This window comes from Rhinoderma darwinii, chromosome 5 (assembly GCF_050947455.1).
Source record: "Rhinoderma darwinii isolate aRhiDar2 chromosome 5, aRhiDar2.hap1, whole genome shotgun sequence".
Classification (NCBI taxonomy): Eukaryota; Metazoa; Chordata; class Amphibia; order Anura; family Rhinodermatidae; genus Rhinoderma; species Rhinoderma darwinii.
The window spans coordinates 307,735,222-307,759,072 of record NC_134691.1 but is presented as its reverse complement, the minus strand read 5'-3'; the positions used below and the strand labels follow the sequence as shown (position 1 = coordinate 307,759,072).

General features: G+C 41.2%; 1 protein-coding gene across 2 annotated transcripts in view; it reads right to left on the bottom strand.

The window, feature by feature from the left end:
* The window catches only part of ZMYND11 (zinc finger MYND-type containing 11), a 69,750-nt gene that overhangs the window by 26,734 nt on the left and 19,165 nt on the right, over nt 1-23,851 (bottom strand). Inside the window, exons 3-6 of one of the 2 annotated variants that reach the window (XM_075827412.1) lie at nt 17,727-17,886; nt 7,371-7,424; nt 4,930-5,091; nt 348-425 (exon numbers count right to left, since the gene is read on the bottom strand). In XM_075827412.1, the coding sequence (XP_075683527.1) occupies nt 348-425; nt 4,930-5,091; nt 7,371-7,424; nt 17,727-17,886 (454 nt within the window). The remainder of the gene's footprint in view (nt 1-347; nt 426-4,929; nt 5,092-7,370; nt 7,425-17,726; nt 17,887-23,851) is intronic. The other variant, XM_075827413.1, reaches the window with a different exon arrangement.

Sequence of the window (23,851 nt, the reverse complement as noted above, 5' to 3'; positions counted from 1 at the left end):
ATAATTAGTTATGAAGTAAAGCAGCCACCGCTGCGCACTGCCCTTATCCTTTTATCATAATCATACTGAATGCATATTCTGAAATGGCCAAAGACCTTAAACAAAACCGTAAAATAATAATAAAATAAACTTGACAGATTTGACATGAATATTATAGAATTATTCTTTACTGAAATTCTGCAAGACATTGTAAGGAAATAAACCGGAGTGATCACTATAAAGAAGTGAGGAAAGTAAAGTATAAAAAACACATGCATATGAGAATAGCGACTGCTCCTGCAAGAAGTGATTACCATGTGCTTGAGACGACACGGGGGGAATCAGCTTACTCTAGAAGTAAAACCTACCCTCTCCTTCATACGGGACACAATGAATCGCAGGTATTTACCCATCTCCTGCTTGTTGGAGCTTTTCTTCTTCATGCTCTGCATTGGAAAAGAGAAGTAAACGATATTTACATAGTCACTGTAAGAAACCTTCACAAGACAACATGCATATGAGAGGATAATGTTACTAAGAAAATGGTATGTAGATCATTTCGTTATGTACGGTAGTTATAATCGGTGTGTCAATTCAGACTATGAAAGACGATAATAGAAAACGCAGAATGTAAGGGACATGATTGCTGGAAGATTAAATATAGTCAATCCCTATCTAAATGACTAAAAGAGGCCCAGTCAGCTCTCCAGACAAGTCTTGGTAAATACAGATTCTGCAGCTTCTTCTCTTAGAACTCTGCAGTGTACCGTTCCTCTGTTATTCCTCCTACAAAATTATAAATGGACAACTGGGTGTTACCAGTTGGGGGTGTGTCCTCCCTACACAGACTGACAATGTCCAATCGCACAGTCTCAGCTTGCGTGGGGACAGCCCCCCTAACAAGGAGAATGGTAACATCCAGCTGTCAATTTAGTCATACGTTTCTAGGAGGAATAACAGAGGAATGGCACATTGCAGAGTTCTAAGAAAAGATGCTGTAGAATAGTGATTCGTATTCGTTAAAATAGACAGGTCAGGAGAGCTCATCTAGTGTTGTGTAGAAGGAATTGGCGGCAGTGATCTGAACAGACAAAATCCTTCTAGAAGCCTTTACGAAACATGGTGCGTTGTGCCCGACCAAGTAAAATCATAACCTTGTTCGTCATCTGTAAACCATATATAAACCTGCAGCATGTCCTATCGGTCATTGTTTTGTCGCTATGGACATAATCAGGGTTCTCAATAGAAGCGGTTCTAGAAACATTTTCTAGCGCTGCTTTTTTAACAAAAAATTGAAGCAGCGATTGCAATAAATGTGCATGTAAAACATGCAGTTTTGTCAGAGGTTCCACTCAGCAGTCGCATGTTGTGCTGCGTCTCAAAGCTTCACCACAACACAACAAACGCCACATGTGTGAGAACGGCCCTAATTCTGTATTTCAGACCCCAGGGATCTTTGGTGCTATACGTTTGGTCCAGTAGAACAGCGAGAAGTCCAGGTTGACTTAAAAGGGGGAAGGGACTTATAATGTCATCGTCACGTTTCTTTATTTTTGACGGCAGAAACAGCAACACAGACTATGGAAAGAGTAACACAAAAGTAAATAATGCTTTACATGGTCAAAACTGCGGAAGACATAATTAACATCTCTAAGGCCTTGTTCACACTGAGTTTTTTTTCTCCTTGATTCTGCGTGAAATCCACCTCCCATTGATTTCAATGGGAAATTCATGTTACTGTTCAAACAATGAATTGTTGTGTTTGGTTTTTTTTTTCATGTCACTTGATGCAGATTTTTGGGCCATAAAACTGGAAATCCCTAAATCTGAGGATTTCTGACACAGATTTTTCAGCCCCAAAATCTATCGTCTGAAGAGTATATGCAGGATAAACAATTACATGAAACATAAAAAACGGATATGCTGAGTAATGCCCAGTGCAGGGCCTGGTAGGGGGGGGGGGGGGGTCAGTGCATGACACAGGGACCATCAAAGAAAACCGCCACCTCAGGTCCTCCACTAGACAGAACGCAGTTCTCTTATGTAGCCATGTTAAAGGAAACATTGGAGAACTGCATAAAAACAATTTGCTTGTATGATGTTATTAGCAGAATTGTTCTCTTCTGATGCAGAGATCTAATGTAAAAAGGGTTATAAACTTTAGTCATAAAGCCCGTTATTATAAAATGTATTCCTAATTTGCCTTACAGACCTCTAATAGAAGCGAGAAATGTAATGGTTGCCATGGCTACACATACTTAACCTCTTAACGCCGAAGGACGGATATATCCGTCCACAGCAGCTGCTAGTTCGCGCAGGAGGACGGATATATCCGTCCTGTGATGGCGCGGGTACTGTCACTGTACCCACTCGATCAGCGGCAGGAGCACGGCTGTTATACACAGCCTGGCTCCTGGAGCAACTGCCGGATTCGAAGCGCGCTCAGATTCCGGCAGTTTAACCCATTAAATGCCGCTGTCAATAGTGACAGCGACATCTAATGTGTTTGACAGAGGGAGGGAGCTCCCTCTGTCACCCCATCGGCTCCCCCGCAAAGAAATCGCGGGTCGCCGTCGGGTTTCCATGGCAGCCGGGGGTCTAACAAAGACCCCCAGGTCTGCCTTTAGCAAATGCCTGTTAGGCGATGCCGGAGGCACGACCTAATAGATTGCCTGTCAGTTTTACACTGACAGGCAATAATGCTTTGGTATAGTAAGTATACCAAAGCATTATATATGCGATCGGCAGATCGCATAGTGAAGTCCCCTGGTGGGACTAAAAAAAAAAATGTCAATCAGTTAAATAAAGTTTGTTAAAGAAACAAAAAAAAAAATTACAGTGAAAATCAAATAAAACTACTTTTTTTGCCCAAAAAGGGGATTTATTTAGTAAAAGTGTCAAAACAAATAACACATACACATATATGGTATCCCCGCGATCGTAACAACTTGACCAATAAAATGAACACATTAATGAAACCGCTGAATGAACGGCGTACAAAAAAAATGCAAAAAACAACGGCAAAATTCTCTTTTCTCCCATTCCCCCCATAAAAAATTTAATAAAAATTTATCTATAAGTCCTATGTAAGGCTATGTTCACACGGGGTATTTTGCCAAGTTTTTTGACGCGGAAACCGCGTCGCAAGACTCGGCAGAAACGGCCCGAGAACGCCTCCCATTGATTTCAATGGGAGGCGTCTGCGTCTTTTTCCCGCGAGCAGTAAAACTGCCTCGCGGGAAAAAGAAGCGACATGCCCTATCTTCGGGCGCTTCCGCCTCCGACCTCCCATTGACTTCAATGGGAGGCAGGAGAAAGCGTATTTCTCGCTGTTTTATGCCCGCGGCGCTCAATGGCCGCGGGCGAAAAACGGCGCGATAATTGTCGCGAAAATCGGCGTGCAGGGAGAGGAATATCTGCCTCAAAGTTCCAAACGGAATTTTGAGGCAGATATTCCTCCCCCAAAATACTCTGTGTGAACATAGCCTAACCCAAAATAGTACTAATGAAAACTACACATTGGCCCGCAAAAATCAAGCCCCCATACGGCCACATTGACGGAAAAATAATAAAATTACGGCTCTTGGAATGCGGCGATGCAAAAATAAGTAATTTTTTTCTAAAAGGATTTTTATTGTGCAAACGTAGGAAAACATATAAAACCATATTTGGTATCCCCGTAATCGTGCCGACCCATACCATAAAGCTAACATGTTATTTACGCTGCATAGTAAACGGCGTCAATTTATAACGTGAAAATGAATGCTGGAATAGCTGCTTATTTTCAATTCTCTCCTAAAATAAAGTTAATCAATATGTCATAAGCATCTAAAAATGGTACAATTACAAAATACAACTCGTTCCGCAAAAAACAAGCCCTTATACGGCTATGTCGACGGAATAAAAAAAAAAGTTACGACTCTTGGAATGTGACCGTGAAAAAACAAAAAATAATCCTTGGTCATTAATGTGCAAAATGGCCTGGTCATTAAGGGGTTAAGCATACATGATGTGTACATGTCAGTACATCTCCTGTAGTCTACAGAAGGGCTCGTTCACATCTGCGTTACAAGATTCTGCTCCTTCATAGGAGCAAAACAACGAGAATACCGGAAGCTCAGGATCCGTCGCATGACTGAAACCAGCAGCGCCCAACAGAACCCATTGACTTTAATGTGTTCACCATTGAGTTCAATGGTGACGGATCCGGTGCAAATAGTTTCCGTTTGTCTGCGTTGTGCAACTGTTGCATCATTTTGACGGATGTAATAGCGTAGTCTACTACAGTATTGCTTCCGTCAAAACGACACAACACTTGCACAACCGAGATAAACGGAAACCACTTGCACCGGATCCGTCACCATTGAAATCAATGGTGATGCAAACGGAAACCTATGGTTTCCGCTGGTTTCAGTCAGGGTTCCGTTCATAGGTTCCACTGATGGAAAGCTGAGACGGAACCCATGAACGGAGTCCTGATGCAGATGTGAACGAAGCCTTATATATACGAATATACAAAAATATTATGTTACATTTGTGAAGTTGAGTAAGCATCTACTATTTTTGTATAAAAATTTAAGTAAAATAAACAGAATTACGCAGAATTAGACTACGTTATTGCTTCCGGCAAAAAGACGGATCCGGTGCACAACCGAGACAAACGGAAACCATGGGCACCGGATCCGTCACCATTGAAACCAATGGTGATGGAAACGGAAACCTCTGGTTTCCGTTTGTGTCTGTTCAGGGTCCCGTTCCGACGGAACGTCAGAACGGGACCCCAATGCAGATGTGAATAGAGCCTTAGACTGGCTCTGAACATTGAGCTTCATTTTTAAAAGGTATTCTCACATTAATAAATCTTGTGTAACACTGTTTCTTATGTATTCCTTTTGTATACACGACTTCCATGTATTACTATGAAACTAGAGTGTAAAGTTATGACCTTACCTTGCAAACCGGGCACTGTAAATGATTACTGCCATCTCGGAGTCTTAAATCATCCGGTAAACATTTGGGGTGGTAGACACGAAAACACTGGTCACATATCATTACCTCTCCGGGTAAATGACATTCAAAGCAGTACCAGTCATGAGATTCCGGCTCCCAATCCTAGGGGAAACACACGGTTATTTGGCAAGGCAATTGTTACGGTGTTTGGAAAGGTAAGTAGCTGAACCTAAATGTTTAATATTGGCCATTAGAATGATATTCCTTATTAGAAGCTAACCTATCAGTGCTGCTAGAGCTTGCAATGTGTTGCTCTCTAATTCTAAAGATATTCCCTTAACCCATGTATACAGAGAATAAAATGGTGGTAGTAGCCGCAAAGTTACCCCAAAATCATTCTACAATAAGGCTGAAGTGATCTGTATACCATATCAAGTATATGACAGTACATACACTCAATTCTCAATTACACTCAATACACACAGGGGCTCATGAATAAAAAGTGGTGGGACATGTAACTCCGTCTTTAAAAAAAGGTGCATAAACATATGACCATTGTATTAAAACAGATTAAAAGGGTTGTAAGAGATTAGAAATAAAATGTGTCTGCTTTTTTCCAGAAACAACGCCACTCTTGTTCATAGGCTGTGTCTGGTATTGCAGGTCAGCCTTATTCAAATGAATGATACCGACTTGCAATACCAGAGAGAGACTATGGAAAAAGAGTGGCGCGGTTGCTGGAGGAATGTGTTTTTTTTTTATTTCTAATCTTAAACAACCTCTTTCATAAATCTTCAAGTTATGCTGATTTATATACATGACCCTATAGTGTACCTCCGGTTACATTAATACCTGAATATAGTGCAGAAGTTACACAGATGCATCATTTCATAATGTAACTCTTAGCAGATTTTCCGCCATTCTTGAGATATTGCAGCACAGACCGGCTCAAGATCGTGATGGGCGCCATTCATAAAATGAAGAAAAGACAAAAACCCGTCTCCTATAGTCAGTGAAGGAACCTCGTGCGTCGACTTTTATATTATTATAATCAGTAAGAGCCTTGTAACAGCGGCTCCTGTACAGAATCCAGGAGCCGAGGAGACAGGGCGTCTGTCCATCATCATTTTATAAGTGGCTGAAACATCACAAGAACGGCAGAAAACCGGCTAAAGAGATTATGAAATGATTACGCATTATATACATTTTTATGTTAAAGTTAACTGAAGGTACACGTTAAATTAATAATACTCTAGATGAATGCTTTTAGACTACTTACATACTTTATAATCTTGACAACCCTTTAAGAGCCGCCCGTTAACCCCCCCCCCATCCCCCAAACAAATATATAACAAGCAGTCCAACTTTTTTTGTCTTTACATTGAACAGCTGCCTTTTAATTCCGATTTTCTATCGGAAAGAATAAGGATGACCAGCAATATTTTGCGGATCTTGTTACAAACTAGATACTAACATATGTGCACTTGGAAATTCTCGAATAAGTAATTGAGGCAGAACTAATAGAGTGGCAACACATTACAGGCTCCTCCACTTCTAAGGCTGGGTTCCCACGTAGCGTAGACGCTGCAGAATTTCCGCAATGGAATTGTGTGCGGAAACTCCGCAGCATTTACAGTAGCAGCAAAGTGGATGAGATTTAGTAAATATCATGCCCACGTTGCGTAAAAAAAAACGCAGCGTAAAACGTTAATAAATTGGCCTGCGGCACAGAATTCAAATCCGCAGCATGTCAATTTATGCTGCGTTTCTGTTAATTTTCTGTTGCGGGTTTTCCCCATTGAATTCAATGGGGATACAAAACCTGCATCAGAAAGCCAAATGTTGCGACTTTTGCGGCGTAATCGCAGCGATTAAGCCGCAAAAATCCCAACTCCGGAAAAAAATAAAATAAACTCATACTTATTCAGAACGCTCTCCTCCTTCCTGCAGTCCGGCCTCCTGGGATGACGTTTCATCCCATGTGACCGCTGCAGCCAATCACAGGCTGCAGCGTCACATGGCCTGCCATGTCATCCAGGGAGGCCGGAGCGGACGTCAAAGGAAGGAGGGGGTAAGTATGAGCACTTTTTTATGCAGCGGAAATTCCGTCCGAAAAACTGCATCACAATGTGGTGCGATTTTTCAGACGGAATGTGCTGCGAGTTCCAGGTTGCAAACGCTGCGCAGTTTTTACGCAGCATATCCGACTAGTGGGAACCTGGCCTAAAGGGTTGCAAAACGCTGCGGTCTATGTTTACACCCTATTTTAATATTAGTGAGGGAAATTAAGTTTTTCTTTATTGTAATTAACCCCAATGTAGACTCGCCTCCCGCTTTATTAGGTTACATGATATAGTCCCCCTGCTTTGACTATGCAAAATGACAAAGAAATTGTTGGCTTACATACTTGCAAAGCGTGATAATAAAGCACTTTAACAAACCTCAGGTGCAACCACTGATTTTCCCTCTCTTCCGTGAATTTGGTGATGTTTCATCTGCAATAATTTACAAAAGTGTTTTGCTAAACAGAATTGGCATTTTCTAGAGGGATTGCAAAATAAATCAGGTAAAATTAATACATTTGGTAAGAAAATTGCTATAAAACAAGGAGGACCCCTCATCGACACTGTGCACATAGGTGCATTAAACATTTCAGGGGAACCACTTATTACAAATACGTTTTTTTAATTTCCTCCTAATAGAATATGTATTTGGATTGTAGGAAGTGGGATTCAATTATCATCTCATCTCCATCAGAAGTAACTGCACGTAAATACATACAAGATTAATAGGTCAAATAGATTTGAAAATACTTATATGTAGGGCTTGGCGATATTGCCTAAAATAAAATCTTATGGCCGATTCTTTATTTTATGGGCTTCCCGTCACAGCGTTGCCTTTTCACGTGCCCCCATCGGAAGCAGATCCGGGGCTGCCTCGCTCTCAGCCCGCTTACTCCCCACCATGCGAACGAACACGGTGGCGGGGAGTAAGTGCCGTGTGCCTAACTGATCAACACTGTGAATCCCTTAGATGCTGCAGTCATTAGCAACCGCGCCATAGAAGGATCTTGAAAAAGGGAAGGGCCAGTCTATCGTCACCCCGCAACACGATTGAATGGTGCCAATGACTTTGAATGGCAAACAGAGGCATTGCCTAATAGTTTGCCTGTCAGTTTTACACTGACAGGAAATAACGCTTTGGAGTACTAGGTTTTCCAAAGAATTATGTAAGTGTTCAATGATTCGCAAAGTCTAGCCCCCTAGCGAGAGAAAAAGGAGGTATATTAAGTTTAATTAAATTTACTAAAATAAATAAAAGTTCACCACAAAAAAAATAGAAGAAGTAAAAAAAACAACATCTGGTTATTAAGATAATAGTTTATTTTTAAATATAGTAAAAGATAAAAGGATTAATATACGGTATCGCCACAATCGTAATGACCCGTAGGAAACAAGTCTATAAAAACCTAAGCAATTTCTGTTTTCCCCCATTTCTCCCGTAAAAAGAATTATAAAAATCTATGGACCCCAAAATAGTAAGAAAAAACAAAAACAAAAAAAACTTGCCCTGCAAAAATAAAGTCCCCGTACAGCTGCGTCGATGGATTATTTTTTTTTTTAAAGCTATAGGTCTCAGAATGTGGTACCCCAAAAATGTTGCTTTTTTTGCCATAAAACATGCTTTTATTCAGCAGAAAAAAAAACGACATACATTTCATATCACGGTAGTTAAGGTAACATGTTACGTATACCGCATGTCCATGGCGTAAAAAACCCCACCAAAAAAAACAGTGGCAGAATTACTGTTTTTTCCATTCTTTCCCCCCAAAAAGGGGACTCAAAAGTTAATCAATAAATTATCTGTACCTTAAATGTGGCACCAATAAAAACGACAACTTGTTCACACGGGCGAAAAACGGCAGAAAAATCGGAAGCAGAACGCCTCCAAACATCTGCCCTTTGATTTCAATGGGAAAAACAGCGTTCTGTTCCAACGGGCCGTATTTTTTACGCGGCAGTTTTGAAAAACGGCCAGGAAAAAGAAGTGCAGGTCACTTCTTGGGACGTTTTTGGAGCCGTTTTTCATAGACTCTATTGAAAACAGCTAAAAAAAAAGAGCCATAAAAAACGCTGTGAAAATCGCGAGTGGCTTAAAAAAAAGTCTGAAAATCAGGAGCTGTTTTCCCTTGAAAACAGTTCCGTATTTTCAGACGTTTTTAGTCTAGCGTGTGAACATACCCTGAGGGTTCCCAGTGTTCGAACCCCCACCGATCATAAAGTGAGGGCATATCTTAGCGCTATGCCATAAATTTATAAGATGGAAATAACCCGTTAAAGTAAAATCGATCACCTACAAAAACTATTTTTTATACTTTTACTTAATGTGGCTGCATCAGAGTCTGCTTCTCCCGATGCAAACAGCTCGGTGAGCTGGAACCGGGAGCAGGAGTCCGATATATTCGTTGCAGGAATTCCTCTTCCCACCACCAGCTATGATTGGAGTCTGATGCAGCCAAATTAAGTAAAAGTTTTATAAAACACATGTTTATGGACTTAGTCTTATCCCCTATAGAAACGTATTTCATGGTATATGAGCTGATCTCATGCACTTTTAAGCAACTTCCACCATTTTACTTTGAATATAGATCAACCCATCCATATACCAAGACTATCAGTTCCTATAGGGGCGAATTAATGATGCATGGGTCTTTGGGACAAAAAATATTTCTGCAAAAATAATTTGATTAACCTTTTCATGACCAAGGGTCATTGAAACCCGTGTCCAGGTCAAACTTTCCATTTCTGATACGCACTTCTTTAAACGATAATATCTTTGCAACCGCTTTGAATATCACAACTGTTTTTACAAGACTCATGAGACTTTCACTTTCTATATTAGTTTAATGAATTCCATGTTTTTAATTTTTATTATGAGCAGACAAATTACTAAAAATGCGAAAAAACACACTTTTGTAATTATAGATCTATATACACTGTTACAGCTCTGTAACAATTAGTCTTCATCTCTCTCTGTCAGCCTGGATCGCTATGAGGGCTATAAGGCTACGTATACTCACACGATGTGGAAAAAAAGGGTAGTTAAAAACGGATCAACTGCCCGTTTTTCATGGCTGTTTTGCATCAGTGTGTCTCAAAATTTGAATCCATTTCCCGGCCGTCTGACTAGTTTCAGCCACTATTTGCCATCCGTTCTTCATGGCCGTTAAAAAAAAAAATTGGATGAATTTTATTCGTTAGGGTTTCTTGTCCCAGCCACCTGTAAACACCACAGTGCCCATGTAGATAGCACCAGTGTCCCATGTAGATAGTGCCCATATAGTGCGACAGTGCTCATGTAGATAGCGCCACACCCCCTGTATATAGCACCCACCCTGTAGATCGCGCCACCTAAGCTCCCTCTAGCAGCGGAATCCTAGTCAGAGCACTCCGGCTGGGGATTCCGCTCCTAGAGGGCGCTTAGGTGTCGCCATCAACAGGGGGTTTTGCACTAACTACAGGGTGGTTCCATGTGGCGCTATCTACAGGGGGGTGTATTCTTGCGCTCTCAAAGCCCCGGCAGACACGAGTGCGCAACGCTCCTCACACTAAAGCAGCACTACACTAATTAAACCCCATTACAGGCTGTGGTATATATATATATACACATTATACACACACACACACACACACACACACGCACGTGACAACTGCACTGGACATCGGCAGTTGGAACGTATTTAGCCGTATGACAGTCGTGAAGGAGTTAATCGCCCAGCCCTACTTGCATGTAATATTTCTATATTAAAGCAGGGAGGAAAGTGCAGCAGCTGTGAACACATTGCCAGGATCAGGAAGTCCATATTGTAAATCTCCCCAATATCCCTGTACAGTATTGGACTCCAGCTAACCATTTGTTGTGAATTCAAAATCTGCTACATATTACACTACACGTGAATGGAATTTTTAAAACCATGTAGCAGAAAAAGTCTGGTTGTATTTCATTTTAATTTGCAGCATGCCTTTTATCTTGCGGATTAGCAGCAGATTTTACCCATTCGAAATCTGTTGCAAAATCCACAAGAATACACATCTGTACATACATACATACCCTAAAGGCTCCTTTTACACGTGAAGATGATCAGAGGAACAAGCATTTGTATGAACGCTCATTCATGATCATTGCCCCATGTAAGGGTATGTGCACACACACTAATTACGTCCGTAATTGACGGACGTATTTCGGCCGCAAGTCCCGGACCGAACACAGTGCAGGGAGCCGGGCTCCTAGCATCATACTTATGTACGATGCTAGAAGTCCCTGCCTCGCTGCAGGACAACTGTCCCGTACTGTAATCATGATTACACTACGGGACAGTTGCCCTGCAGCGAGGCAGGGACTCTTAGCATCGTACATAAGTATAATGCTAGGAGCCCGGCTCCCTGCACTGTGTTCGGTCCGGGACTTGCGGCCGAAATACGTCCGTCAATTACGGACGTAATTAGTGTGTGTGCACATACCCTAAGTGTCAGCTGGCAGAAGTCAGCTGAAAAATGAGCGTTTGCTTGTTTGTCGGTTGATCATATCTTTTATGCGGCCAAAAAAAAAAATATCATCATTTGTCGGCAGAACATCTCCCCATGTAAACAGTGGATTGCTGACAATATGCCAACTGTATATCGTTTGTCCCCACACTCACAATGATTGCTCTTTGTAAATGGATCGGCACTCGTTACTAGCAGAAAGTCTGCCTCTGTAAAAGAACCTCATCAAAGTTAATGTGTCATCAGAAAATTACCTATTGTTTAAATCAAATTTTTATGTTAGAAAATATTAAAGAAAAATCATCTAACATTCGTAAATGTTTATGTCATTATCTATATTCAAAAATAATACTGAAAGCTTGCAGTTTTCACTCTGGCCACTAAGCCTTGTAATAGACGGACCCTTCCTGTTCCGTAGAGATCAGTGCTCAGCAAGTCATCTCATTATCATCACAGGCAGGATTACACTGACAGGTAACACCTCTATATAGATTACACAGGATCCATCATTCACAATAGGTGGTGGACATAGCTCCTCCTCCCTGTACAATCACCTCAGCACAGGTCACAGAGTATGCCTAAAACTCTCCCATAGAAGTCAATGGGTCATCCCTAGACTATTGTTCCCTTTGGTCCATGTCATTAAATAGTACAGTTGAAAAAAAAACAGATTAGAAAAAAAAAAATTGTGTTTCACCATCAGGTTTCAGTTAGGAAAAAAAATAATAACATAGGATCCCCTTTAAGAGTCCTGTGATCTGATATGTCGGAAGCTGGAATGTATGGGTTGAATTTTCGCGGGGCTACCTGGTAAGTGCTAAAAGGTCAACTCTAATTAGAAATTAAAATTTCCACTTGCTGAGCACCACAGTGTGCAGTGTAGTAGAAAGTGATGGGGTAGGACAGGCATTTAACCTGGCAGATTGAATGGTCTTGAAAAGTGATAGTCCGTCACTTTTAGGCCATGTACACTTGCACCGGATATTTCCCACTGCGAGATGACCTGAAATACACAGCAAAAATCACACTTAGCAATCTGCAATATATCGGAGTAGAAAGAGGAAATCCACGACGGCCACGCATTGAAAATCTACAGTATGCCTTTAAAGTCACTTGGATTTTTTTGTAGTATGTGAATGGGGTTTTTAATTGCCAGGGAAAGCCGCTAGCGAGTCCTCATTTCCAGTACTAAATTTCAGAGGGATAAAAGAACTGTAACTGTAATTTCAAAAGTAACTGTATAATACTTCTTTATTTCTTCTGTGGCAGTGCTACAGGGAACAGATGAGTCTAAGCAGCAGGACACCCTGTGATCATCATCGTATTGACCGGGGAGGAAAAGAGATTTCCAAGAGGACTACCCCTTTAAACAAGTGAATAGATCACTGCATGACTAGGGAGATTGCTATTCAGGAGTCAGAGGAAGTCCTAAGGCAGCTATAATGGAGAATCCTAGCGAGGGAAGAAACTTATTGAAGAAAAAACTTAAAATAGATTTTTGAACAACATGACAGAATTGGAATGCGAGGATTTCTTGTTACGGATTAAAACTTTTTCACTGATCTCCCCATATTATGCGTTTATCCCGCTTTGGTCCGCACTGTGGAGTGCGCAAAAGAAAATGTATTACATAAATAATAATGATATTTTAGAAAGATTGTTAGTAATAAATCGCTACGTTTACGGTAAAACAATTGCTTTCAACTGATGCAAATCTGATCTATCATTTCGGACATTCATCAGACAAGCTTCAAATTGTTTTCTCCGTCGATATTAATACAACTATTGTAGTATCTTGCAACAGTCGGCGGAGGTAATGATTTCTTTGCAATTATGGGAATGATTTTCCATGGGAAAATGTTTTGTTGCCAGTATGCCTTTACAGAACACGACTTCAACAATGGAAAAACTCAGACTGCTTTACTGATCGGGAAAAAAATACAACAAACATTTCTATTTATACGATATAGAGCAGAGTTTTACAACCTTGTTACCACAGGGGAGCCACAAACTTTTTCTCACTTCCGGGGAACCCCTACTTTTATTCCTACCTCCAAAAAAAAACGTGCTGTATTTGGAGGTAAAACAGTCTATAATTCTTGCTTAGCACTATATTCTGGTCCAGATTTGTTGAATGCTTTGACAAGAATCTTTCAGCAACATGAAATGAGTCCATCCTTTCTGTAAAAGGAACAGGTCTTCTTGATTAAGGTTTTTAGGGAACCCCAGTGATATGCTGATATACAGTAGGAACAAAAAAAATAAAATAAAAAAAGACAGTAGTGTGTACGTTTATATAGCGCTGCATGCATTATATAGATCAGCATTATAGCTCTATCGTGCAACCAACGGGATTTAGGATTCAAAGATATGAAATTATTAATTACATAAGGATATGCTGTGCTCACTGTAGATGATCCGATGGTACAATTGATGGGAAACATGTGTCCTTTGGAAAAGGTAGTGTTTTAAAACAGATGTACATATCCACCATTTAGCTATAACATTAAAACCATCTGCCCAATATTCTGTAGATCCCCCTTGTGTCCCCAAAACAGCTCTGACCTGCCAAAGCATGGACTCCATAAGACCTCTGAAGGTGTCCTATGGTATCGGGTATTAAGACGTTAACTTACAGGATCTGTGAGGTGGAGCCCCCAAGAATCAGACTTTGTTTTCCAGCACATCTTGCAGATGCTCGATCAGATTGAGATCTGGAGAATTTGGAGGCAAAGTTAACACCTTGCACGCTTTCTCATGTTCCTCAAACCATTACTGAACGATTTTTGCAGTGTGGTGGCACATTATCCTGCTGAAAGAGGCCCCTGCCACTAGGGAATACCGTTGCCATGTAGGGGTGTACTTGGACTGCAGCCATGTTTAGGTAGGTAATATTTGTCACATAAATGCCAGGAGCCAAGGTTACCCAACAGAACATCACACTGCTTCCACCGGCTTGTCTTCTTCCCATAGTGCATCCTCTTCCCCAGGTAAGCGATGCACATGCACCCACCATGTAAAAGAAAACATGATTCATCAGACCAAGACACCTTCTTCCATTGCTCCATTTCGAATGCTTACGTGCCCATTGTAGACACTTTGGAGGTGGACAATGGTAAGTATGGGCACTCTGACTGGTCTGCAGCTAGGCAGCCCCAAAGCGGCAAGCGGTCATGCCCTGTGTGTTCGGACATCTTTCTATCATAGCCAGTTTTAACTTTTTGTGCTACAGTAGCTCTTCTGTGGGATTGGAACAGACGGACTAGCCTTCCCTTCCCACATGCATCTATGAGCCTTGGGCGTCCATGACCCTGTTGCCGGTTAATCGGTTGTCATCCTTTCGACCACTTTTGGTAGGTATTAACCACTGCATACTGGGAGCACCCTACAAGACCTGCTGTTTTGGAGATGCCCTAAGTCATCTAGCAATCCCAATTTGGCCTTTGTCAAAGCCGCTTAGATCTTTACATTTGCCCATTTTTCCTGCTTCCAACACGTCAACTTCAAGAATGGAATGTTCACTCCTTGCCGAATATATCCCACCCCTTGTCAGGTGCCATTGTCCTAAGATAATCAATGTTATTCCCTTCCCCTGTCAGTAGTTTTAATGTTATGGCTGATCGGTGTATAAACCTACTCGGTTAGCAGTTTTACTATTATAATTGTATTATACGAGTATCCCCAATCAAATAGTGTACTCCAGTAATACCACAAGAAAATCAGGAAATGCTAAATTTGGTTTTAATGGTTTTCCTTATGGACAGTCAGCAGACTACAGGTCAGAGTCAATAAATAGAAGTCTGTACTCTGCTGGGACATTTTCAGGACAATGTCAGGAAATGTAAAAATCCTAACTTAAATAAATTAGTGGATGGCATACAGTCCTGAAAAATGTGTTTGTGTAGGTTTAAGAGCACAATTCAAGACTCACAGACTGTATTTGGCACACGGTATACATCTTTCCATAAATACATAAGAAATATGGTAGAAGTGAAGCTAGAACACAAATAATGGGTGAAACTATCACATGTACAATTTATCTGTAAAATACAGTCTAAAATGTAAGCTCATTTCTGTCTTTTTGTCATGCTTACCCCCTGTGTGCCAAATCAAAGTGTCTAGAACACAGGGAAGAGCACCCGGCAGTAGATAGCGAATTGTTGCTCAAGGAACCTAAAAAGCAATATGCACGTTTACTTATATGTTAAAGAGGTTTTCTCTTTTATCCTCGGGACTCCCTTCTAGGAGTCAGAGCAGGGAGCTACTAAGAAAGAGAAGCTCATGGTTTGAGGACTTGTTCCATCCAGGACGCTACAGGGGTAATGACTGGCCAGCCACAGCTTCGTTTCCGGGAGGCAGATTTCCAGCAATCAGCTGATCGCCGTGGCGGTTATCTTTACAGAAGGGTTTGTCTTCATTCGACAAACCCTTAAATTAATTATATTTATAGAAATTCCCTAATATAAACCGATTACACAAATTCTTTACAAATGGAGCTAAAAGTGCAGAACAGATGTGACGATCACATTCCCCTAAGCTACTGTAGTGCACTTAACACGAAGGGTAGAACATTTTCGGAATGGAGAAGAGGGGACTTTTGTAAAGTGGTGGCCAACCTGACATCCTCTGTCCTTTCATTAATGAATAAGAGCGGATGCTGGGACATTGATACCTCTCTGTGCCACTCTTCCCCATCACCTATACTGCACCCACTGATAAAGGGACCAATTCGGATATTAGGTTAATATAGAAATGCAATACCCTAATAAATAGATGAAGATTTACGAAAGATGAACCTTCGCTCTAAAGAGTGATTGAACTTTCAGAAAACTTTTGATACATCATTGCAACATATCAGAAGTTTTGATCGTTGGTCCGGGTGCCGAGATCCCCACCATGGCTGAAACGAAGGTTACATAGTTAGTACGATTGAAAATAAGACACATGTCCATTAAGTTCATCCAAGGGATGGGAGAAAGAGAAGGGATGGGAGTAACTAGAAACTTTGTTTTATCCCTATTAAACCTGAGGAAGATTTAAAAAAAAAAAAAATCATAAAAGCATTAGAGAACCTTTCACCTGCCCATACATGTGCAGCCGGGTGCACCATGTAATAGGCAGTGCTGCACAAACCTTGTCTCACTTTTAAAAAAAAAATTCTATCCTCCTCCATTATTTAGATATCGGTGCCGTTATATTTGGCGCCCGATATGTAAATAACCCCCTGAACGCATGCGCACGCTCTCTGCAGAATGACAAGACTGTGTGATCTGGCAAGAGAGCTCACACAGCACAAGCCGCTCTCACACTGTCGGTAGCAGATTGGACAGTGTCAAAGCGATAAAGTAACACACTCCCATGCCATTTAGAAAAAGAAATGCCCCATTGACAGTTCAGGGAGTTATTTACAGATCCGGCGCCAAATATAACGGCACCGATATCTAAATAACGGAGGAGGATAGAATTTTTTTTTTAAAAGCGAGACAAGGTTTGTGCAGCACTGCCATTCACATGGTGCACATGTGTGGGCAGGTGAAAGGTTCTCTTTAACCAATCTGCCCTAAAAAGGAAAAATTTGGTAATTAGACTGGATCAACATTCACGCAAGAATTCTACACATTCACATAGGAGCTGATATTTTTCCGTTCTTAAAAACGATCAACGTCTTTTTGAAGCCATTTACGGTTCCTGCTGTGACCAGCTCCTGCGGTAGGCGATTCCACAGATTCACATTCATTGCATGCTGTTATTTAGTCTATGCTCTACAAATACACCCAGATCTATCTCAACCAGTGACTCTCCCACTTTAGCCCCCCTAGGAAATATGATGCATGCAGATTATTAGTACCCAGATGCATAACTTTATATTCATCCACATTGAACCTGGTGGATGCCCAAACACTCTCGCATAGAACGTCTATAAGCCCATCTTCAGGATGACGAGGAGAGCCATGTTCGGGTGAGCGCTTTTGCCCCTTCCATTCAGCGATGGTGGGAGGTTTCATCTCCCAGACCCCAACCGATCAAAACTTCTCACATGTCCCTATGACATATCAAAAGTTTTCTAAAAGTCTTCAAGATTCTGATGCAGCGATGTTGACTAAACAGGCAATAGGAGGCAATACAAAAATTAAACATTTTAGAAATGAGATGAACTAAAAACATTAGATATCTGGTCATGCCACACAAAGATGTGTGGAAGTTTGTCTAGCACACAGAAAGCAGTCACTTATATAAATGGTTAATACTTACAATCTCATCCCCCGGTAGCCAGTAACCTTCCTGCTCAATACCAGCTTTAGACCCCTTACATCCAACAGTTAGGGTCTCCACTATCAGGCCGTCTTTCACAGCTAGGCTGAGCTGGCGTGTAATTTCTTTTGGGTGCATACCATGAACACGGGTCATGTACCTGGCGGTTGACAAAGGAAAACAATGGTAAAATACACTGTTCTACCAAACCTGGCAAAAGAGAAGTAACAGCATATGCTCCGGTGGTATGTGTCAGCATACCTTATGTTTTACTGTATTGAAAAGTGCAGTCAATTAAACTTTTTAATTCAAACGGATTCTGCAAAAATAACTTCTTTTTTTACAATGGAAGTCATCAGTCGACACAACAGTGAGCCATAGCTCTCAAACAGGGGGTCCATGAAAAACAACAAAAATGCGCTGGAATCAGGGAGACAACGCTATTCAGGTTAGTAAACCAGTTCAACTTATATGACCTAGTGGCAAGTCCTTTTTTAATGCAACTTTATGGCAGCCCTATTACAGCTCTGTACAAAAAGAAGCCGTAATATGGCCGTGAATATGAACCCTTAAAGGGGTTGTCCGGACACGGGTTTGTTTTTTATACTGATGATCTATCCACAGAATAGTTCATCAGTATATATGATTGGTGGGGACTCGTACCCCGCACCGATCAGCTGTTCGGAAGTTATGCAGTGGCCGTTGTCAGAAGCATACAGCTCCGTACACTGCATAGCGGCCGTGCTGAAGTACTGCAACTCCGCTCCTATTGACTTGAATAGTAGCAGAGCTGCAGCATGGCCGCTGTACTGTGACCGGAGTCATCTTCTTCCATCACAGACATCTGGTGCACTGAGGCCTCTGGACCAGCTGATCGGTGCGGGATCCGGGTGTCAGACCCCCCATCCATCATATACTGATGACCTATTTTGTGGATAGGTCATCGGTATGAAAAAACGCCCCGTGCCCGGACAACCCCTTTAAAAGGTGATTGAAACAGAATTGAGATCATCCATGTGACCAGGATCAACTCTTTTTGTTTAAGTTGACACTGCTTGGTGGAACAATATATATTAACATCTATTCGCACCACTCAGTAACTACACGTCGTTGCGGGAAGTTACTACCCACACGAGGACGTATAGTTACTGTGTCGCTCACGGTGCACACTGTCGGGATCCGGGAGGTCAGCTGTCTCCGACAGTGAACACTCCAGTGTTGCCGATCAGCAATCGTGGGGGTTGCCATGGCAAACGGAGGCCAGACAACGGCCTCCGGGTCTGCCATGTATGTTTGGCTTGTCCTTATAGGCTTGCTGTCAGAGTGACTGTGACATCACACTGACACTTGGAATACATTACACTAAGGCCCCATGCACACGAACGTGCTTTTGCGGCCGCAATTCTCCCGAAAATCCACGGGAGAATTGCGGCCCCATTCATTTCTATGGGGCCATGCACACGACCGTAGTTTTTACGGTCTGTGCATGGCCCGGGAGCCCGCACCGCAGAAAAAACGGACAGGTCTTTTATTATAGGAAAAAAATGAAACCGCTAAAAAAAATATACAGATATTTGGTATCACCGCATTCGTAATGACCCAAACTATAATGTTATTTTTCCAGCACGGTGAACACTGCAAAAAAAAATGGAAAACGATGCCAGCATCGCTATTTTTTGGTCACCGCCCCTCCCAAGATATAGAATAAAAAGTGATCAAAAAGTCGCATGTAACCCAAAATAGTACCAATAAAAACGAACACCCGTCCCGCAAAAAACAAGCCCTTTCACCGCTTTTTTGACTGAAAAAAAAAGTGTTATGGCTCTCAGAATATGGCGACGAGAAAAAATGTATAATTTTATAAAAACGTGATTTTATGGTGCAAATTCTGCAAAGCATAAAAAAACTATATACAGTGAAGGAAATAAGTATTTGATCACTTGCTGATTTTGTAAGTTTGCCCACTGTCAAAGACATGAACAGTCTAGAATTTTTAGGCTAGCTTAATTTTACCAGTGAGAGATAGATTATATAAAAAAGAAAAATCACATTGTCAAAATTATATATATTTATTTGCATTTTGCACAGAGAAATAAGTATTTGATCCCTTTGGCAAACAAGACTTAATACTTGGTGGCAAAACCCTTGTTGGCAAGCACAGCACTCAGACGTATTTTGTAGTTGATGATGAGGTTTGCACACGTTAGATGGAATTTTGGCCCACTCCTCTTTGCTGATCATCTGTAAATCATTAAGATTTCGAGGCGGTCTCTTGGCAACTCGGATCTTCAGCTCCCTCCATAAGTTTTCGATGGGATTAAGGTCTGGAGACTGGCTAGGCCACTCCATGACCTTAATGTGCTTCTTTTTGAGCCACTCCTTTGTTGCCTTGGCTGTATGTTTCGGGTCATTGTCGTGCTGGAAGACCCAGCCACGAGCCATTTTTAACGTCCTGGTGGAGGGAAGGAGGTTGTCACTCAGGATTTGACGGTACATGGCTCCATCCATTCTCCCATTGATGCGGTGAAGTAGTCCTGTGCCCTTAGCAGAGAAACACCCCCAAAACATAATGTTTCCACCTCCATGCTTGACAGTGGGGACGGTGTTCTTTGGGTCATAGGCAGCATTTCTCTTCCTCCAAACACGGCGAGTTGAGTTAATGCCAAAAAGCTCAATTTTAGTCTCATCTGACCACAGCCCCTTCTCCCAATCACTCTCAGAATCATCCAGATGTTCATTTGCAAACTTCAGACGGTCCTGTACATGTGCCTTCTTGAGCAGGGGGACCTTGCGGGCACTGCAGGATTTGAATCCATTACGGCGTAATGTGTTACCAATGGTTTTCTTGGTGACTGTGGTCCCAGCTGCCTTGAGATCATTAACAAGTTCCCCCAGTGTAGTTTTCGGCTGAGATCTCACCTTCCTCAGGATCAAGGATACATCACGAGGTGAGATTTTGCATGGAGCCCCAGATCGATGTTGATTGACAGTCATTTTGTATGTCTTCCATTTTCTTACTATTGCACCAACAGTTGTCTCCTTCTCACCCAGGGTCTTACTTATGGTTTTGTAGCCCATTCCAGCCTTGTGCAGGTCTATGATCTTGTCCTTGACATCCTTAGAAAGCTCTTTGGTCTTGCCCATGTTGTAGAGGTTAGAGTCAGACTGATTAATTGAGTCTGTGGACAGGAGTCTTTTATACAGGTGACCATGTAAGACAGCTGTCTTTAATGCAGGCACCAAGTTGATTTGGAGCGTTTAACTGGTCTGGAGGAGGCTGAACTCTTAATGGTTGGTAGGGGATCAAATACTTATTTCTCTGTGCACAATGCAAATAAATATATATCATTTTGACTATGTGATTTTCTGTTTTTTTTCTTTCTATAATCTCTCACTGGTAAAATTAACCTAGCCTAAAAATTCTAGACTGTTCATGTCTTTGACAGTGGGCAAACGTACAAAATCAGCAAGGGATCAAATACTTATTTCCTTCACTGTACATATGGTATTGCCGTAATCGTACCAACTTGCAGAATAAAGTAAAACGTATTTTATTGCGCACAGTGAACCCGTAAGAAATTAATTTAAACTGCCAAAAAAGCAGTTTTTTTGGTCACCTTAGCTGATGAAGTGATGAAGAAGTTGTATGTACCATAAAATGATACCAATAAAAGCTACAGCTCATCCCATCAAAAATAAGCCCTCACCCCGCTCAATCGACCAAAAAATAAAGAAGTTATGCTCAGAATGTGAGGATACAAAACAAATTTTTTTTTTTAACAAACCGTCTTTTCTTTGTAAAAGTAGTAAAATATAAAAAACCTATATAAATTTGGTATCACCGTAATCGTATTGAGACGCAGAATAAAATTAAGGTGTCGTTTTTAACCGCACGGTGAAAAACGTAAAAACAAAACCCCAAAACAGTGTAGAAATCAGTTATTCCAATTACAGCCCGCAAATAAAAAATTTTCAGTACATTATATGGCACTTTAAATGGTGACCATAAACTACAACTCCTCCCGCAAAAAATGAGCCCTCACACCACTCTATTGACGGAAAAATAAAAAAAAGTTATAACTCTTGGAACGCGGGCAGTGAAAAACTAAAATGAAAAAGCATGACCACATATGGGGTATTGCCGTACTCGGGAGAAATTGTTTTTCAAATGTTGTGGTGCCTTTTCTCTTTTATCCCGTGTGAAAATTAAAAAAATGTAACGTTTTAGTGGACAAAAATGTTGATATTAATTTTCACGGCCTAATTCCACTAAATTCTACAAAAAACCTGTGGGTTCAGAATGCTAACTATACCCCTAGAAAAATTCCTTGAGGTTGTAGTTTCCAAAATGGGGTCACTTTTGGGGGAGTTTCCACTGTTTTGGTCCCTCCAGGGCGTTGCAAACACGACATGGCACCGAAGACCATTTTAGCAAAATCTGCGCTCCAAAATCCAAAAGGCGCTCCTTCCCTTCTGAGCGCTGCCATGGGTCCAATCAGCAGTTTATGACCACATATGGGGTATTGCCATAACTGGAACAAATTGCTTTACAAATGTTGGGGTGATTTTTCTCCTTTATTCCTTGTAAAAATGAAAACATTCTATGTTTTAGCAGAAAAAAAAGTCGATTGTCATCTTCACAGACTAATTCCACTAAATTCTGCAAAAAAAACAAACTGTGGGTCAAAATGCTAACTATGCCCCTAGAAAAACACCTTGACGGGTGTAGATTCCAAAATGGGGACACTTTTTGGGAGTTTCGACTGTTTAGGCACCACAAGACCTTTTCAAACCTGACATGGTGCCTAAAATATATTCCTAAAAAAAATGGAGGCCCCAAAATCCACCAGGTGCTCCTTTGATACGGAGGCCGGTGCTTCAGTCCATTACCACACTGGGGCCACATGTGGGAGATTTCTAAAAACTGCAGAACCTGGGCAATAAATATTGAGTTGCGTTTCTCTGGTAAAACCTTCTGTGTTACAGGAAAAAACGTAATACAAATGAATTTCAGCAAAAAAAATTAAATTTGTAAATTTCCCCTCTACTTTGCTTTAATTCCTGTGAAACGCCTAAAGGATTAAAATACTTTCGGAATGTTGTTTTGAATACTATGAGGGGTGCAGTTTTCATCATGGGGTGATTTATGGGGACTTTCTAATATATAAGGCCCTCAAAACCACTTCACAACTGAACCTGGCCCTTGAAAAAATAGCCTTTTGAAATTTTCTTGAAATTGCTGCTAAAGTTCTAAGCCTTGTAACGTCCTAGAAAAATAAAAGGACGTAAAAAAAACGATGCAAACAAAGTAGACATATCGGAAATGTTAACTAGTAATTATTTTGTGTGGTATTACTATCTGTTTTACAAGTGGATACATTTAAATTTAGAAAAATGCTAAGTTTTTCACAAATAAATCTTGAATTTATCGACCAAATTTTGTCACTAACGAAGTACAATGTCACAAAAACACAATCTCAGAATCGCTTGGACAGGCGAAAGCGTTCTGAAGTTATTACCACATAAAGCGACACGTCAGATTTGAAAATATCATCTGTGTCCACAAGGCCAAAACAGGCTGCGTCCTAAAGGGGTAAATCTTAGGACCTGCTCTATAAATTTGTGTGTGTTTATATTATGTGCGCCTAGTACAAAGCCTGACACACTGATAGAATAGTTTAGCATTTAAAATGTATCTATTAATACTTCCTTGGTGGGGGCAGGGTTCAAGGTTGTGATGCGATGGTATATGGTTCCAACTTGTATAGATCACATTTACCCTTCAGGAAATCCCCAGTTTTCGGCAGTGCGGAGCAGAAGGCACACTACTACACACCTTACGGGAATGCCCAATAGCTGATCACTTTTGGGGACAGGTATACCAGCTCATCCGAGTAGAACCTCCTAGGGATGTGACCATGGCACTATTATGTGGTTCTAACCCATTTGTTAGAACGCATACCCGTAAACTCATTCAATATATATTAATAGCTGCTAAAATCAGCATTGCTAGAGCATGGTGATCACCCACCCTATCCATGAAACAACTTATTGCTAAAATCTCATGGATAATGGTCAATGATCACCTGTCTCATATCTTATCTGACCCTCTAGACCGGTTTGAA